Source organism: Etheostoma spectabile, chromosome 21, assembly GCF_008692095.1.
Source record: "Etheostoma spectabile isolate EspeVRDwgs_2016 chromosome 21, UIUC_Espe_1.0, whole genome shotgun sequence".
NCBI lineage: Eukaryota > Metazoa > Chordata > Actinopteri > Perciformes > Percidae > Etheostoma > Etheostoma spectabile.
Genome location: NC_045753.1, coordinates 959,985 through 979,593, shown reverse-complemented (window position 1 = coordinate 979,593; position 19,609 = coordinate 959,985). Strand labels below are relative to the sequence as shown.

Below are 19,609 nucleotides of genomic sequence, written 5' to 3'. Positions count from 1 at the left end.
CTAAACTAATAAAATCTGAACTAAAACTAATTATTTAAAAAAAAAAAAAACGTAAACTAGCAAACCCGCTTTAAAAACTAATTAAAACTAAACTGAATTTGAAAACGAGTCAAAACGAAATTAAAATACACTTGAAAAATGCCAAACTATAATAACTTTGGTTTGGTACTGCTGATTTGTTTCATTTTGTCACGGTCAAAATAATTGTGGCAGAGAATCGTGAGGACCATTCTAAGCATACATTTTTTTGGATTCATATGATATTTGTATATATGTATTTGTATTTACAAATACAGTATGTACATATTTGTAGGCACATATATGTACATATTTATTTATATGTATGTATGTATAGTATGTATGTATGTATGTGCATATATATATATATGTGTGTATATATCTATATCTATATATGTGTGTGTATATATATATAGATATATATATATATATATCATATATATATATGTATATCTCCTAATCGTTAGGTAGCACACTGCCTACCCATCTTAAGTTATAAATAAAAGCCATGTTAGATATTATATACATACACAGGGATGCATTTCATTTAGTGACATAAAGTAAGATTCATAAGCCCTTTAGGATTTCAAATTATTGTTTAATTACTAATTGAAAGACAAATTAAGGAAGATATCTGATTATGAAACATAATTGGTTGATTCATTAATTAAATAAATAATTAAATGAAATGGCTATTTTGAAATAGTTGAAATTATCACTTGCAATATTGATATCCTAATATAATCATTCCATTCTTGATAGCTTTTTCAAAGATTATTAAAATATGCATTGAAATGAATTATGTATTACATATGTATTTCTGGCCCACTCCAGCCTCCATAGATCAGATCACAGGTTGACAAACAGGACCGTGGTATCAAAGAGACATCCCGTTCTAGTTTTTTATTGGTCCCACTGAAAATTGCATTAATTTGCTTTGCCTTTCATAAATGGGTAATTTTATATATTTTCTATTTCATATTCCTCATAATATACTTTGTAATTAGTGCTGCTGCTTTCCCACAGGGATCGTGAAAGGCTCAATTTCCCCCCCCACCAAATTCATCATTGTAGTATCTCAGCAGCAATTTGTCTAAAAGTGATTGTGATGGAATTGATTCACATTCACTCTAATTAGACTAAAATAACGAGGAGAGTGGCATATTAATCCAAAAAAGGGTGTTTTTATTCATTTTTGTCAGGGATAGCAGCTGTGCTGTAATAGGCTCCATTGTAGTGGGGGAACTGACTCTGTACAGTAGTCAGGAGCTTGTAAGAGGATCAAGACCACCGGCCTCCAAAGCTCCTTTATATTAGGACTTACAGTACTGGAATCCCAAGGGCTCTATTTCACACAGTACCTGTGTGGTGGTGGTGGTGGTGGGGGGGGGGGGTTTACAGGGGGGACAAATAGTCAGATCAAATAGAGCATAGAAGATCTGCTTACAATTATAGGAAATATTGGATATGATAGATTGACACAATGTAATTCTAATTAACAAAACATCCCATTCATTATTAATTAATATTACACACAGTTATCATTAATTATTATAATTATTAAGTGCACACTACCGGTCAAAAGTTTGGGGCTCACTTAGAAATTTCCATTGCACTCCATTATAGACAGACTCCCAGCTGAGATCAGTTGCATTGTTTTTTTAACCAGGGCAGCAGTTTTTAGATTACATTATGTGTTTACATAATTACATAAGGGTTGTCCAATGTTTTCTTAGTTAGTTTTTTTAAATGATATCAGATTAGTAAACGGAATGTGCCTTTGGAACATTGGATGAATGGTTGGTGATAATGGGTAATGTAGATATTACATTAAAGATCAGCCCCCCCACTCAGATCAGCTGGTATTCTGTCTATAATGGAATGGGGTATGGAAATTTGTATGTGACCCCAAACTTTTGACCGGTAGTGTATATCTGAATACAATAAACGTTTTCTATAGACTCCGTGTGCTACTTTTTAAAAACAATAATTCCAGTGCTGCTTCCATGGTATCAGAATTTTGAATGGTTGTCATGGAAACATTAAATGGACGAGGGCTGGGTAGCCAAGCGACTGATCCAAAGGCTGTTGTCATTGGGTCATTGGTCAAATTATAACACTTTTAATGCTAAGTTAGCGTTGTTGGAGATGTTTGTGTTACGACTAGGACTGTCCCTAACAATTATTTTTGTCATTGATTAATCAAACGATTATTTTTGTTTCAATTAGTTGATTAATAACAATTAACTTTCATATTGTTGCAAAGATTTTTGAACCGAACTTTGGATAATCAGTATTTTAGCTAAAGTACTTTCCATAAAGTCTAACTTAACGTTTAAAAGTTAAAAAGAGTAAATAATTCAATCAATTCAATCTACAGAATATTTCAGTCTAAGTGCTGCAAGAATGTATCTACACACACACACAACACACACACACACACACACAACACATATCCTCACAGTCCTGTTTTACAAATGGGTCACTAACACGACAGAACTCTTCAAGACTGAAGCATACTTGAAAAACCTGAGTTTTGGAGAATTTAATATTTTTAAGTATGCTTGTTTTGTATAATGGCAGAGAGTGCTGCCTTCCATTTTTTTTGTGAAAGTGACTCTATATACAAACTTAATAAATGATGTGGTGTTGCAGTTTGGTCAGGGCTCAGTAATGGGCGGGGGGCCAGCCTCCCTCTAACGGCTTGGAAAGGCCCACTCACTGCTGCTGCTCGGCTGGCCGGTGCACCGGTTTAGGTCCGCTTCAAGTTCATTTACCATCAAACATTGGGGGGAAACGATTTATCATTTTGACAAACAATTTAACAGTTTTGGGTTTTTTGTTTTCCAGGAGGCCAACTGCTGTTTCCCCTCCATTTTTAAACTGGTGCAGCTAAGATTTTCCTCCCAGAAAAACAACCTTTTCTGGACCATGACCAGCCGGCCACCCCTCTGCTATGCAGCGAGGCTGGGATGGGGATCCGAGAGAGGGGGGAGTGGTTCGGCCACCTCAACTCCCATTAAAGACAAGCGAGCAGGGCGACCTCCAGACCCTCGATTAAGCCCCGCTCCGCGCTCTCGCTGAATGAACAGGACAGGGAAAAAAGTTGAGGTGTAAAAAAGAAATATCCCAAAGGCTCGGCGGGTAACTCTCGGTCACAACTCTTTTCTCTGAACCGAGACCTTTACTTAGTCACCTCAATTATACTGTACCACCCTGCTCTAATCTGGGCCTGCCTTCACTCGCACAACATGTCAGAATGCATTTCCATACTAATGCTGCGGGCGTCATCACATCACAGGGGAGGGGTGTGTGTGTGTGTGTGTGTGTGTGTGTGTGTGTGGTGTGTTGTGTGTGGGGGTGTGGGGGTGTGGGTGTGTGGGTGTGTGTGTGTTGGCCGAGGCATCCTGCTGAGTAGTTTAGCGGGGCGTCTGGAAGCAACCCAGACACGGCAGTGCAGCGTTGTTGCTTCTTGTCTGAATTTCCGATCCAAGTAACTAATGTCCTTGTTCCCTGTGTTTTGTCTTCCCCCCCACCCCCCCCAACAGCACAACCCAATCCGCCGAAAATTCACGAAGGATGGTGGGCGTACAAGGAGGTGGTGCAGGGCAGCTTTGTTCCAGGTAAGCCTCTGAAACAAGTCTGCGGCACTTTGATGCATGGCACCTTCTCCCAGAATACAGATCCTTCCCTGGGTACCCTTTAACCACACGGTGTGCTTGATCCTGAAGTCGGAGCTTGTTACATATTTAAGATAACATCGGGCCACCTTGCCACTGGCAATAGTTTTATTTTCCCGTTCCAACAAGAGCTCTCCGCCCTTCCCCACACAGGTGACGCTTTTCCACTAGTTGATTGACGGCAGCTCACCGTACCTTCCACCTTTTCCCATCTTGCTGTGTATCTGCGTGTCAGGCCAATTATTTTTTGCGAGATTGTGTTTTTCTGCCGAGCCGGGGTGCTTTTGATAAAGCCTGCGGGTGGCTGTGTGGATGAGTGTGCCTACGCCAGTCCCGGGCTATATAAGGACCCAATGTGTGCGTACGGACAGAACAATTTAGCAAAACTCAAACGGAGGACATTAACTTTGAGGTCAAAGGTGAGGAAGAGACTTTCTTCTGATGAGATGTAAAGGTCAGAGTTGAGTTTTGTGGATTCAATAGTTCAGAATGAGACAAAGCAATACATTCATGAACCTATTTGCACCTTAAGACTCCCATCCAGTAGCAACATGCTAGTAGGACGGGATGCAGGCTTCTTTTATGGCCAGGGTCTCTCATGCATTGAAGAGTTATGGCAGAGTTATTTGGTTTTAGTCAGCCCCAAAGGAAAGCCGAAATGACAAGAATTTAAAGAAAAAATAGCAATTCCAATCCTTTCGGAATGTGTTTCAATAGGAATCCACCAAGCAGAACCTAGACTTAAATGGGAGCGCTAAAGTTTTTCCTTCCAGAGTCTGGCTGTGTCAGACTTTCCCCGGGGAATTTTACGGTACTGGTTTTGTTTTGTTGATTGGGGTTTCATTTACTTAAGCATACTAGGCATTTTTGTTTATAATATTGTCAGAAATGACAGACAAATGCATAGATTGCTGTCAGAATCAGGACATTCCTGACAAATTCCTGGCCCATTCTGAGCCAGGAAAACCCCTGATGACCATAGATCATGAAAGACATGCATATGCTGTCTTGGTAATCACTCAAATCCAACACACCATTGAGATGAATACAGCCCCAGTGTGTGTGGAGCCAGGAGAGCCATGGCTCTGATATTCATCCACAGCCTTGTGAATCTTGACAAATAAAATCAGGACTTTTAGGTCAGAGGTGACATATCGTGGTACAGGCTGAGTTAAGTAATGTGGTATTGTGGTGTGTACACAGCCAATAAAAGGCATCTAACACTAAGGCTTCCCCAGCGTGTCCAGGCATTCAGAAATAAGTTCCTGTTACTCCTTTCCTCGGGCACCAAGCGCTCCGCACAGCTGGGCAATATATCCATATCAATATCGAGATATGAGACTAGATATCGGCTTAGATTTTGGATATCGTAGTATTGTAATATGGCATAAGTGTTGTCTTTTCCTGGTTTTAAAGGCTGCATTACAGTAAAGTGATGTCATTTTCTGATCTTACCAGACTGTTGTAGCTGTTCTATTATTTGCCTTTACCTACACTATATCTACATTTCTGATGGTTATTTATCAAAAATCTCATTGTGTAAATATTTTTCTGAAAGCACCAACAGTCAACACTACAATATCGTTGCAGTATTGATATCGAGGTGTTTGGTCAAAAATATGGTCTCCATATCGCCCAGCCCTCCCGCTGTCTCCACGCCGCACACGCTTTCCTAACCGCCGTGCAACATCTGGAGCAGTGAACCACATTCCGACCCCCTTTGGCCCCTGGGCCACCACCTCCACCTCGCCGGTTCGCGCCCCGGGGTTTTTATTTAAAAGAGGGGAAGGTTTTTTTCACGTCAAAGAAGCCCATTTTACAAGTGAGGAAAATTTCTTAATGTGCTCTACTTTGGGCGGGGCCTTTCCTCACTACCTTCATTTTTTCATTTTTTCAATTTAGTGCGTTGGACAGCGACATTCTAAGGGTTCTTAACTAATATTTTGGCGCCCCAAAAGAAATTGAGAAATTGAAATGTAAAAATCAAGGGGGAAAAGCAATAAAACACTGTGGGATCGTAGGGGTGGGGAATGTAAGTCGTACATTTACTCCTTTCTGACTTTAGACATGCGGGGGTACATGTCTTATTGCTTTTCTTTTTAACCCCCCCTTTTTTTCTTTATTTTAATTTGTTTTTGGGGGTTTTATGTTGACAAACACTGTACAAATAAAAGGGGGAAGAGAGGGGGGAAAGACAGCAGCAAAAGGCCCTCATTTCTTCCCTTAAGTCTCTCGGCGGGGTCAAAACCCGCATCTTTTAAAACGGTGACCCCAGGTTTGCAAAACAGCGGGGTCCCACCCGGGGCCCGCGCCTCGCCAAAGGGTTTTTTGAGTCTTTTAAATTTTCCTAAAATTTTTTAAAGGTCGATTCAAATGTTTTCTGCCCTGTTTCCCTTTGCTTTACCTCCTCCCTCACTTTTACTCCTTTAACTTTTTTTTCTTTTTTCTAATGTTGGGATCATGTTTCCCCGCCCGGCCTGCGCTTTGGCTTAATTAAAGGGAAAGGGCAGGACCGGTGATTATTACATTTTTGCAGCCCTTATCTCTGTGTGGTGCATCTTTTTTCACACGGTGAACTTTAATTTCGTTTAGGCAACTTTTCAACTTTAGTCCTGTTGTGTTTTTAAAATCTATTTAAACCAAATTTTAATGTCAAAGCACCAAAAAAAGGCCGAAAAGAAAAAATAAAATAAGCTTGTAACTTGGAGAATTGAATGTGCAACACTACCAAGTTTTATTGTTTTTTATTTGATTATTACTTTTATTGTATTTTTGGTGCCTCTTCACGAACAATTTTTTTTTAAAACCCAAATTTAAAAAAGTTTCAAAAAGATTCTGGCTTTCACCAATTTTTTCTTTTTGGGGGATTTTTTTGGGTAAAACGTTTTACTCCCCCCGCCCCCCCTTCGCAAAATGAGGCAAATGTTTCAAAAAATATTTTTATGTTTCGCTGTTTATTAAAGTGAATTTGGTGCAGAGCTATAGCCGAGCCAAGACTCAAGGACCCCTGGCACAGGGACAAAAACTCAATGGGGGCACCGGCACAGGAGACTTAACTCAACTCGGGGGACCCCGGGTACAAGACTTTAAATCAACTCAGGATAAAAAAATTTGGTCCGGTTTTTTAGGGCTGATCACGGTCTCACCAAAACAAACTGCTACAGAGCGGGTTTAAAATGCACCGGCCACCTCTCCGCAGGGCTCGTCCCCAGAGTACCCCTCCTGCTCAAAGCAAAAGCACCTGGGGGAAACCAATTAGGGGCCTTTTAACCAAACTAAAAAGGCCCCAAAAACATTTTTTCCCTTTATGTCTGAATGGGGCCCAAAACACTGCCATGAACCATTGTGGGACCAAAAACTTTTTCTTGGGGTTTCCCCTGTGTGGTCAACCCCTCACTAGTCGCTAGGGCACCACTGCAGAGCTTTCCAGGCGGTTTTCCCATGTTCTTTTAGGCCCCCCGGGGGGAGGGGAAAAGCTACGACGCGCCGAAGGCACAGATGCCCTTTTTTGGATTTTTGTTAACAGTTTCAAAAACACAAAAAACACACACACAAACACACCACCCCAAAAACACACACCACCCCACACACACACACACACCACACAAACAACACAGTGTACATGTGGAAATGTTGGATGAGTGATTCCGTTTTGTCTTTTTAAATATCCAAAAATAGGCTCATTTTTGGCAAATTTCCTTACTCCTACATAATTCAAAGTAATTAGAAGTTAGGACTGTTTTGATGAAGCATTAGAAATACATGCTGCTCAGTTGAAGGGCGATGACAAATAAATCCGGTGTTGTCATAAACCTTGACTTACAGTATATCTTTGGGGAGGTGGGGGCGGTGGTGTGCAATCACAGAAGGCTTGTTATCCAGTGGACAGGCCGACAGTTTTCTTATTAGAATACCTTATGGGGGCAGCTGAAACTACGCTCTATAGCTTTAAGTAACAAGAATAGCCTTTGCTAGCTGCTAATGGATGCTAACGTTACCTAGAAAGGAAACGAGAACCAATGTAGCAGCATGTGAGCAGGCCTGCCAGTAGAAAACATATATAACCTGCAAGCGCCCCGTTATGTGCAGGCAGTGTAGGAGAGCTTATTCTATTATTTACTAAACTATTTAAATTGGAATGTGACTATAACTTGTATATTGTTTATGTTTTATTAAAGCAATAGCTCACGCCGTGAAATATTGTGATCATATTGCAGCCAAGGGCTGTTGTTGGGACGCAAAGCAACAACAAAGTGTGAACTATTGTCTAAATGTGTAAATGTTGCCTGCAGTGGAATGGACTCCATCCTTCATGTCCCATTGACTGCCTCCCATAAGTCATGGGCCGCATTGATTTAGCAAGATGTTTTTAGGCTTCTAACATCACGTCAATCCATTCCTTCATTTCTGTCACAGTACAGCTTAGATATGGCACAGCGTTGCAGGTTAGATATATTTTCTAGTTGCAGGCCTGCTACATTGGTTCTTGTTTCCTTTTTGGATTTCTGACAGCATGACTTAAAGGAACACACCGACTTATTGGGACTTTAGCTTATTCACCGTTACCCCCAGAGTTAGATAAGGCCATACATACCCTTCTCATCTCCATGCTGCTGTGACTCTGACGGTCTGACGCCCCCAGCATTAGCTTAGCCTAGCAAAGACCCTGCAGGTAACTGGTTCCAACTAGCTACTGCTCCCAATAAGTGACAAAATAACACCAACATGTCAAGGTCACATGACACACAGCCATATACTAAATGGGAACTATATTCTCAGAAAAAAAGCTCTCTACTCTGTTTATCTGCTCACAAATGGATGGCCTCCACCGTGTTGAACGAGCAATTTATGACAGGTTTATCCAGTTAAGAGAATTTGGCGATGCCTACTTGACACACTTGGAACAGTAGCCTGGTGCATTCACTGAAAGAATCTGGACACTGGGGCTGTCATGGCAGCCACTCCTCTACTTTAAATGATAAAACCTGTTGGCACAACTATGCATGCTCCAGTTAGGATTAGTGTCCTGCTTTCAGCTTTTTATGATTATTTTTTGGACTGTTTCGGCCTTTATTTTGACATGACAGCTGAAGACATGAAAGGGGGGAGAGAGGGGGAACAACATGCAGCAAAGAGCCCCAGGTCGGCGTCGAACCCAGGGCCTCTGCATCGAGAATTAAACCTCTATATTTGGGCGCCGGCTCTACCGACGGAGCTATCTGGGCGCCCGGAGGACAGCTTTTGATCTTGAATGTGAGAGCATCCGATCTAATCTCCAGACCTTATCATACATCTCCACATCTGATGCTCCCATTTTCCAAGGCCCTCAACAGCCGTGTCATAGCATTATGTCATAGCTTCTCATCTCCACGTTCTGATTTAATCCCGTGTTTCCCCTCCTCGTGCTCTTGTTTGATAGCCACTTTTGTTTGGCAGCAATCAAACAAGTGGCGGCCGTTTCTCCAGCAGGCGTGTGAGCCGATTAACCATATTTTGTACTTTTATTTTTTTACATCCCACTGAGACAAGAACCAAGCACCAACACTAGAATTTTCGCCACCAGATGTAAAGTCCAAAAACGCAGTGTTGTGAAAAATCCCCTTAATTGTTTCATCTTCACTGAATACTCCAGCTAAGCTCTCCTCTGAATCAATAGAGGAGGCTAATTGGCAGGTACTTTTGTATATGTCTGGCAGTTAGCGAGCTCTTCTTCAAGTGACAATTGCTGATCGAAAACCAATTAAAGGCACAGATGCCAGCGGCAGGGCCACGCACCATTTGCCACCAGCAGTTTTATAGGAAGAAAATGGATATTCAATAGGACATTGCCAGCTTGTCTTCAGTGTATAAAGCCAGCCCCTACACTGGAGCTGGAAATAAGGCCTAAGCTACTGTGGCTAGGTTGTATAGGTAGTATAGGTTGTATAACCTTTTAGGCACCGACCAAATTGCCTCTAAAGTAGAGATCTTCAACAGGGGGTGCAGGACCTCCTAGGGGTCCTCAGAGTCACTGCAGGGAGGCCTGCAATTTATTTTCAAAAAGTAAAATGAATCTAACATACTCAAAGCATGTATAAATCCCCACTGATGATAGGCTAACTGGCCTATAGGTGAGGTAGTCACTAAGACCATCCCCCATTCCAGTTCATCCTGAGGATTCACTGTGCCACACGTATGGAAAAATGAAGGAAATATAACAAAAATAGTAAGTTATAACGGTAATATGTACACTATAAACGCTTCTTGTATTTACAGGTGGGGAGAATTTATACACAGGTTAATATAGATAGAAATATGAAAAAAGGCTTATTGTTCAGGTCAATATTTACATGTGGGGAGAAAATATAGGCATTAAAAAAGTACTGTATGTATAAAGGCTTTAGACCTCCCTACTTGTTATTGCAGGCCCAGTTTAATATGCAACTTAATTTGATTCAATATATGTAGTAGGGGGTCTCTTATTCATCATGTCAGTTAAGGGATGATTGGCTTAAAAAAAGTTGAAGTAGATAGTATATGAAAAAAGTGAGAAATGCCTCGTCATTCAATACCTAAGAAGTAAATGTCATCAGTCATTGAGCCAATCAGCATGCTTCTACCGATGTATGTGTGTAATTTGTATAGTAGGTAAAGTATCGCTCATGAACAGGTATGAAAGTCACGGTATTGGAATCGGTTCCCCTATCTAAAATTGTTGAACAGGACCCAGCCCTAGCTGTGGTGTGGGGGCAGGTCTGATGAGAAGAGGCCCCCCAGTGGATGGATCTGTGGCAGGAGATGGTTCGTGACAGCCAGCCCAGTTGCTGTTTGATGGGTCTCGAGGATTTAACTAAACAGATTTGGCCCCAGTGGAGATGACAGTGGCGGGAGAAATTTCTCCTACCTATCACGGTGAAATATTACCTCCTGGACTGATGTGCTGCTGCAATATGTTTCCACTTTGGTAGACATAACAGTCTTTTTCCATTTTAGGTGCGAGGTGTCCACAAATGGAAACAAATAACACTATGGATCAGTTTGGCTTGGTGCATCTTAAAAATGTGAAAAACCTTTGTTATATCCAGTAAAACACTTACACAACCTCTCTGAACTCCGCACTGAAATGTACCTCCTTTTTTGAAACCCACAAATACATATGCAGTTGTGTTGTGTGTTCCAAACAAAAACGGAAACATGCAATGATGGGGAGTCTGTAGCATCAAAGGGTGTGGCAGGTCCAGACCAAGGTGCGCCTGGGCAGGCCGTTGTTAATATTTTGTGAACAGTACAAATTGGACAATGCAATAAAGCTAAGAAGAACTAGGCTTAGCAAGCGTGCCTTGGCATAGAGAAAGTAAAAAGGCTCTATCTCTATCTAACCTGAATTCATCACTTATTTGATACACCACCTTGCGAGCATGTCAAGTGAATGTCAAATCGTGCATAGAACAAGATGTTTAAACTGAGCCAGTCACTGGTGGCTGTGCCCACATTATGAAAAAAATCACTTTTTCTGGAATGAGGAGTGTTATTTTGTGTCTCTGGCGCTTCTACAACACAACAACGTCATGGAAAACAGTCTCAAACATACCCACACAAATAGGACATTTACACATATATTAACATTAAAAAGACTAAGTTCATTTAAAAATGATGACATACGAGTTACAAATTAGACTCAGTCACAAATCTATGCATTCATTTGTATTTCAAAAGTCAAAAATTATAGATTTGCAAATACTAATTACTTGTTCATTTGTGCATTGTTTTACAAGTTGCAAATACGTATGTGACTGTTTTAGCACCGTAGTACATACACACAGGCCCACATGCATGCAAGCGTACACACACACACACCCACACCCACACCCACACCCCCCTCCCTTGTTATGTGATGACATGGATGCATACATACACACGCACATGCAAGCACACTCACACTCACGCACACACACACAAACACGCTTGCATACATGTGCGCTCGCACACACAGTGGGAAATTATTGCCATGATGTAAGCAGAGAGGAGAACACTGTTAAGGCTGTATTCACATTTTTGGAAACCTTCTGTCATTTCTAATGTGATATCTGGAAAATCCTACACAAACACACTCCAGCTGGCTGAGCAAGACACACACACACACACACACACACACACACACACATTTACACCTGCATAAAGATACACACGGTGACAGCTGTGGGCATTAAGTGGCAGTGTGACTGATGGAGTTCAGACAGGATGTATTTACCTTGTTTGTATTTACCCTCCTCTGACTGACAGCAGAGAAAGAGAGAAGAAAAGGAAAGAAAACAAGTAAAAAGAGGGAGAGGAAACAGGACAGGAGACAAAGTAGGGGAGGAAGATAAACAGATGAATGGAAGAGGGAAAGAGAGGAGTGGATACAAAATGAGAGGAACTGATATAGGGATGTGAGAAACAAAATGGCAAAAGAAGCCAAATAATGGAAGTGCAGGGAAGAAAAAAGGTAAAGACATAAGAGCAGGTGGTTTCATAGGGCGGCACAATTTGAACAAGACAGAAGAAGAAACTTCAGAGAAGAAAAAAAGAGACGAGGGGAGGGAAGATGAAAGAAGGGAGATGAGAGGATGGGGGAGATGGTACATGGACGGGGGGGGTTGAAGAGAGAAGTCAGGTCCGACTTAGCCCAAGTGAGGAGATGAAAGCAGAGGCAGCCAAGTGGAGGTTGGGAGAAAGCGAGCGGGGGGATAAATTGCATAGAAGGTTGGGCGGACGGGTCGGGGGGGTCTTGAAGAGCCACCCAAAGAAAAAAAAGTTATGAATTGAAAAATATTCTTCCCGGTTGACAATAGCCCTGTGATGATGGACGCAGACACTTTTCCTCGCCTCTTCCAGTCCTTCAGTTGCACACAGGTTGGTGTCAATCTGTCAATCACCCAGTCCCTGAACGCACCACCAGCCTCCCAACACACAGACAAGAGGAGACGCTGCATTCACAATAGGGCTGCACAATACATCATTTTATTTAAAATCAACATCACAATATTAACTGGCGCAATACAAGAAAGGATGCAACATAATGTGAGATACACAGAAAACTGCACTTCAAAATGTAACTGTAATTTTTAACTGGCACCTTTTATATTCAATTCAATGTTCACTGACTCTTGAGTCTTTTTGATTGGCAGAAAAACCACCATCTACAGTGAGTTGCTCAAAAACCTTTTAGTAAACTCTGGGTACACAAGCAATGTTTTTAATTCTGAGTCCATGTGCCGAGTCCATGTGTAGAGACCCTGGTTATGCCGAGTCCATGTGTAGAGACCCTGGTGATGCCGAGTCCATGTGTAGAGACCCTGGTGAAGCTGAGTCCATGTGTAGAGACCCTGGTGATGCCGGGTCCATGTGTAGAGACCCTGGTGATGCCGAGTCCATGTGTAGAGACCCTGGTGATGCCGAGTCCATGTGTAGAGACCCTGGTGATGCCGAGTCCATGTGTAGAGACCCTGGTGATGCCGAGTCCATGTGTAGAGACCCTGGTGATGCCGAGTCCATGTGTAGAGACCCTGGTGATGCCGGGGTCCATGTGTAGAGACCCTGGTGATGCTGAGTCCATGTGTGGAGACCCTGGTGATGCTGAGGTCATGTGTAGAGACCCTGGTGATGCTGGGTCCATGTGTAGAGACCCTGGTGATGCTGGGTCCATGTGTAGAGACCCTGGTGATGGTGAGTCCATGTGTAGAGACCCTGGTGATGCTGGGTCCATGTGTAGAGACCCTGGTGATGGTGAGTCCATGTGTAGAGACCCTGGTGATGCTGGGTCCATGTGTAGAGTCCCTGGTGGTACTTGGACCAAAGTCTCATGTTGTGTCGAGCCTACTTAGTGATTTAAAAATAGTGATTTTGATGCGTTCATAGTAGCGCCCCTAACTCTGCCAACCAAAAGGCCGTTTGACTGAAAAACGATAATACAGTAAATCTTAAAAGTGGTGCTGCTATTCTAAATATGCTTTTAAACCAAAGTTTGACTTGGGTACATTCACAAAATGACCCTAGATTGCATTTTGGCGAGAGTTACGCTTTAAGTAAGGTTGCAATTTATTATGGCTTTTACTACGATGCATACTGTACACACTTGTCACACTCACTGTGACACACACAAGACCCACTGAGTCACCATTGAGTAACCATAGAGACTTTAGTTGTAAGTCTAACGGCGTACATGAAAACAATCTCATCTGTTCCAAACATCCCTGTGTGGTTACAGCGCCCGCCCTCATTCATCACACAAGTGTGCATTTGATCCGCCTGACAAATCGTCTCCTTCCAAATGAGTCAGCATTGTGTGTTTAACTCCACAGACATGAAGTGACGACCTGTTTTATGTCCCACCACGGACATCTTTGCCAAACAGCATTTCCTTTCTTATTGATAGTGACACTGTGTACTGAGGGGATTACATATTGTGATATAAGTCAAATAATCTGTCGTGGTCTGAGCCCGGTGCAGGACAAAGCGGATTAGAGGGAAACACCAGATTACATCTGGGTCTCCTCGTCGGCCCGGCCCGTTTGTTTAAGGTAATATGCTCTCCGTCTGCAGCTGTGTTGTGTGTTTAGCTTCTCCGAGTGGCATTTAGGAGAATGAGCGCAGCTGTGTACCTACAGTACAGTAAATCGCTGATGCTTGTACTCCAGTCTTCTGTTGATTTACATCGCCTCTGTACATCGTGTTGAATTCCTTACATACACGCCCAGAGGGGAACAAACTGCACGCAGCACTGAGGACAGATTGCTTACAGATGCCACAAGGCGCTTTATGATTCACCTCCGCTCCTTCATATTTCGTTGGTTAGTAATGTGAAGCACAAACGAAACTTCTTTTTGTCTTCGAGGATCTGCAGAGGACTATCAGCGAATGCCAACGCCGAGCATTACATCACGGCGCTTGTTTCTGTGATGCCTGCCTCGCTCGGAGAGATGTAAAGATTAAGAGGCGTCCTCGGGCTCTCTGCGCGCTCTGTTTTGCTTATGGAGGCAGGATAACAGCTTGCATAGTAAAGTACAAGGCGAGTGGCGGAGGGAGGGGCCGTCTGAAGACATTATGCAGAGTGCACCGGCAGACACTGATGCCTTTAAATGCAGACAGATCAATGGTGGGCAGACACGCCACAAACCCCTATAGCTGCAGCGTTGTCTCAGTAAATAGTTTCAGGTTCTGCGCTGTATTGTCATCCAAGCATGTTAAAAACATGGAGCAACAAAAATAAATAACTCTATCTCCCAAAATGCTTACCAACTTCTACTGCTGCAACACTGGGAGCCTTTTGACCAGCTGATTCTCAGTGTGGTACGGCAACTGCACGTCAGCTGACCAGAAAGCCCCGCAGCGGGGGGTACAGACAGTCCAGCACATCACCCCCCGGCCATCGGAGACATCTACCACAAACACTGCCTGCACAGAGGCCTCAGCATCAATATCAGCATCAGCACATTATGGCACAAATCTTTTAATTTATTTCTCAGCTCCCACTACGTGAGCACCTTCTCTCTGTAACTTAGAGCTGGAACAGCCAATATTAGCCCCGATCATCTGTAACGTAAAGAGCCTTTCAGCTGATTCTCTAAAGGCCCGCCACAGCATCTGAACATCTGCACTGGTGGGAGCTCCACTGGTGATCTGTTGACCTTGTGGGCTGGTACCTGAGTCCACACATCAAAAAATCTCTTAAACATTTCCCATGCTCACTTCTGGGGCCAACTAGGTGGTCAATAAGTCAATTAATCACACGATAAAAAAAAGAGATTGGTCATTTTTCTGGCCGAGATAGTTTCTATTTGCATGCTTGTTTGTTTTCCTTCTCTCTCTGCTAAAGACACTGAATGACCACTCTCGGTTCCTTAGGGTGATGAGGAGAGAGTCCTCTAGTCAGTCACATATGTCTTTGTGTGGGGGGGCGGGACTCCTGGCAGAGAGAGAGAGAAATACAAGGCGCCGTCAAACAAAAAGGAAGTATATGAGCAATATCCCTGAGCTATGTTACTTGGCGTCCTGTTTCCTCCCTTTCATTCCAAAGCACACAACTGACAACCTGCCGGTGGGGGCGGTGGGGGCGGTGGAGGTGGAAGTGGTCGAGGAGGTGGAGGCGGGTTCGGACATGAATGCCATGGGCTGCGGTGGACTTGTCAGTCTCGCTAGCGCTCTCAGGAAAGTGGCTGCATGAGTCCGATGCACAGAACATTAACCGGTACAAGCCTACAGCTGTCGGCTGTCAGCGTGTCAGAGGCTCCCGGACGCTGAACGGAGACTCCGTTACGGTTAATGATCCGTTATCTCATTTCATTGTTCTTTCTTTTGAAAGGCTGGCTGCCAAAAATCGCCACTCACTAGCTAATGAATTAGCCTGAGGTAAACGCAAGCTATCAGTAAACAGAAGTTGTGTGTGTGTGTGTGTGTGTGTGTGTGTGTGTGTGTGTGTGTGTGTGTGTGTGTATGTGTGTGTGTGTCCACCCTTGCGAAGCTCCCTGCAGCAGAAAGTACCTTCTTCAAAATGAAGGCTGAAAGCAGAACTACTTTGGTACCAACGTTTCCTTGGCATGTGTCATATTTAAAATGTCTTCCAGTTCCAGTGGTAAATATTCTCAAGAAATGATAATTTATTGATCTTTGAAAAAGTGTACCTGCATTATCATGCCATTATCATTTTATTAGATGAGAATGGTCTCAGAACGACAATATTATCGTTGATCGCAATCATTTCTGGGACAATTAATCGTCCAGCAAAATGTCTGGCCTGGGGCCAACTCATGCATACGTTGAGCTCTAAAATGTTCATCTTGGTTCTTTTTCTGTCAACTTTCCTTTGGTGCGTTCCAGCTTTTCCTTCCTGAGCAGAATCATTGAATGACGCACAGCGCTGGGTAACAAATTCAGTACTTTTTAGGCACCGACCGAACTGTCTCTAAAAGACCTCGTCACTCAATACCCAATTTCAATCCCTAAGGAGCAAATCTCATCTGAGTCAGTGAGCCAATCAGCGCGCAGCATGCCTCTACCAAGATCTAATGTCTGTGATTGGCTGTCTAACGTTTTCATGTCGGAGAGACACGCAAGAAAAACTCAACGCTACACAGAGACGGCTAGTTGGAGCTGGAACATAAAAAAGGTTTGTGCTGGGATGTGTCATTTTTATTGGTTTTATAGCATTGGTATCAAAAAAGGATTGTTTTTGAACTGGAATGAAAGTCAACGTATCGGTATAGAAACTTTCTGAAAGACACCCAGCCCTGATTATTCATAAAACATGGTGATGAAACTCTTGACGTAATGGATGACATATCTTCCCTTTTTCAAACATGTGATCTGAGATTCTTTCCAAATCCATATGTGAAAACACCAAATCCTGCAAAGCATTGTAATCAACCCAATGTGGGTACACAATATGGGGTGTTTTGTTTAGCAGAATTACATTGTGTTGATCTATCCTATCCAATATTTTCTATATTTCTAAGCCGATCTTCCATGCTCCATTCAATCTGACTGACTATTGGTGCCCAATATGGGTACACAATATGGTATGTATGGTTTAGTAGAATTACTTTTTGTTCTATCATATCCAATATTCTATTCTAAGCAGATTTTCTATAATGCATTCTGATTAATTGCCCCCCCCCCCATGCTATCCCACTTAAATTGTGGAATCGCCCCTGATTCACAGGTCAGATTTTCCCATTTTTGAGTCCCAGTCTCAACCTGCTTCTGGCGTGCGGTACTATGACTGACATTGAGTAGCAGATACCCCCCCCCCCCCCCCCAATGTTACTTCATGTGATGACGAGAGGTGGGGCCGGGGATGGAGTCCCATCGAGTTGGGTAATACGGCACGGCGCTGTTTAACCAACGCTCCTCAGCGGGGCTCTGCCGCAGTTCAACCCCAGTGCAGATTCCTCAGGGACTGGACCGCAATGAGGACGAGTGCCTCCGAGGCGGGTGACCCCCCCACCCCACCCCCCCGTTAACCAAATCTGCTCCACACATCTGAGCAAGGACACAAAGATGAATTAGCTGTATGGAACTCACAGTTGGCGAGCGAGTGAAATAGGCAGATAATGACATAAGTATTCATTTGCTCTTTGTCTTCGGCTTTCCCTTCATCACTTGTGTCCAGCAGTGATTTTTTTTTTTAAACTTTTCACCATATGTGGAATGACAGTGTGCTCAATCTCCTCGGGACAGCAGTAAGATGGGGATGAAAGAGAGGTGTGTGTGTGTGTGTGTCAGTGTCAGCCCTTTAACTTAATCTGCTCTTTGGAATTACCTTTTTCCCCACTGTCTGATTGAGAAATTAAATCAACTGCACTCAACACTCGACACGGAAATCAATTCAACCCAGGAAATCATTTTCTAGTTCGAAACATTTACTGGGCCTCCTCCGCACTCCTTAGTCCACCACATCACACCTGCTAACGAATACTGCATGAAGTTGATTTCAGTGTTTTCTCTCAAAGGTCATGAAAATAAATAAATAAAATAAATAAATAGAAGCCACACTGCGATTTGTAACCAAAAACTCGTTGACTCGCCAGTTTTGCATTTACACATTTAGAAGATGTTGGCTTGAACGGTATTAATGGTACTTCTCATGCGTGGCCTGACAGATTACTCCTTTTAGCTTCACCGCAGACTTCCTTGCAAAGTTTTTGCACCATCATTCATACACGTTCCCTGGCATAAACTTCTAAACTCAGCAAGCCGTCTGCATAACAATGAGCGAGTGAATCAATGGCAATGCGAGGCAGCTGGAATATGATATTATCTACAAGCGGGCAATTGTACCGTTCCGAATCAATCAATGATAAAGCGGCTTCCGCGGGAAATGAGTCAATTACTGCACCTGTCAAACTCGCTGTGGTCTTACAGAAGAACTTTTTTGAAGTATTGAATGCTGTGATGGATTATGAAGGCTGGTAATCCGGCTGAGGTTTTGATTTTCAGTGAGGGATAATGACATGAAATAATACTGATAGAGGTGTTTCAAGTGTTAAAAGGGCGCTATGCAGTTTTGGCTTCACTGTTTTCTCTGTATTTGCTGGCAGGTTTCTCTATAGATCCCCCCTACAGGTTTCACTATAGATCCCCCTACAGTTTTCTCTATAGATCCCCCCCCTACAGGTTTCTCTATAGAGCCCCCCTACAGGTTTCTCTTTAGAGCCCCCGCTACAGGTTTCTCTTAGAGCCCCCCTACAGGTTTCTCTATAGATCCCCCCTACAGGTTTCTCTATTGACCCCCCTACAGGTTTCTCTATAGAGCTCCCCCTACAGGTTTCTCTATAGAGCCCCCCTACAGGTTTCTCTATTGACCCCCCCTACAGGTTTCTCTATAGAACTCCCCCTACAGGTTTCTCTATAGAGCTCCCCCCTAAAGGTTTCTCTATAGAGCCCCCCTACAGGTTTCTCTATAGAGCCCTCCATACAGCTCCTATGTTTCCTTGTGTCTGACCCCTCCCTCGGTCGGTCTGCTGTTTCCTCTTTCTCCTTCTTGTCTGTTCCTCCAACGATGCTTTCCTAGTTTTCTGTTCTTTTTTTGCTGAGGCAAACTTGCCAGGTTTGTGTTTCTGCTCACATGTGCTAGTGGGGAGCAGGAGAACTCAAAAAAGTCAAATAACCATTCCACCGACTCGGAAGCTGTTCAGTTAAGGTTAATTAAGCTAAAGAAATGCATAGTTCCCCTTTAACAGGCCCAAATTCTTCCCTGACCTATAGTGGTATTGATTAGGGATGTACTGAACACCATTTAGTCAGCTTTGAAGCTTCTGTACTTCTCAACAGCAAATATCCAAAGCAGCAGGGTGTCAAAGTCTTCGACCGCATGTAAAGGCAGCACGGGAAGGGAGCGGAGGGCAAAAAGCGTTGCAAAGCCAATCGACCACTGCGTCAACCACTGTCTGATC

The 19,609-nt window shown here is 43.1% G+C and overlaps 1 protein-coding gene across 1 annotated transcript in view; it reads left to right on the top strand.

Annotated features, from left to right (window-relative positions):
* Positions 1-19,609, top strand: part of LOC116671041 (carbonic anhydrase-related protein 10) — a 214,535-nt gene that overhangs the window by 29,800 nt on the left and 165,126 nt on the right. Inside the window, exon 3 of the mRNA XM_032501930.1 lies at positions 3,567-3,641. Coding sequence (XP_032357821.1) covers positions 3,567-3,641 — 75 coding nt within the window. The remainder of the gene's footprint in view (positions 1-3,566; positions 3,642-19,609) is intronic.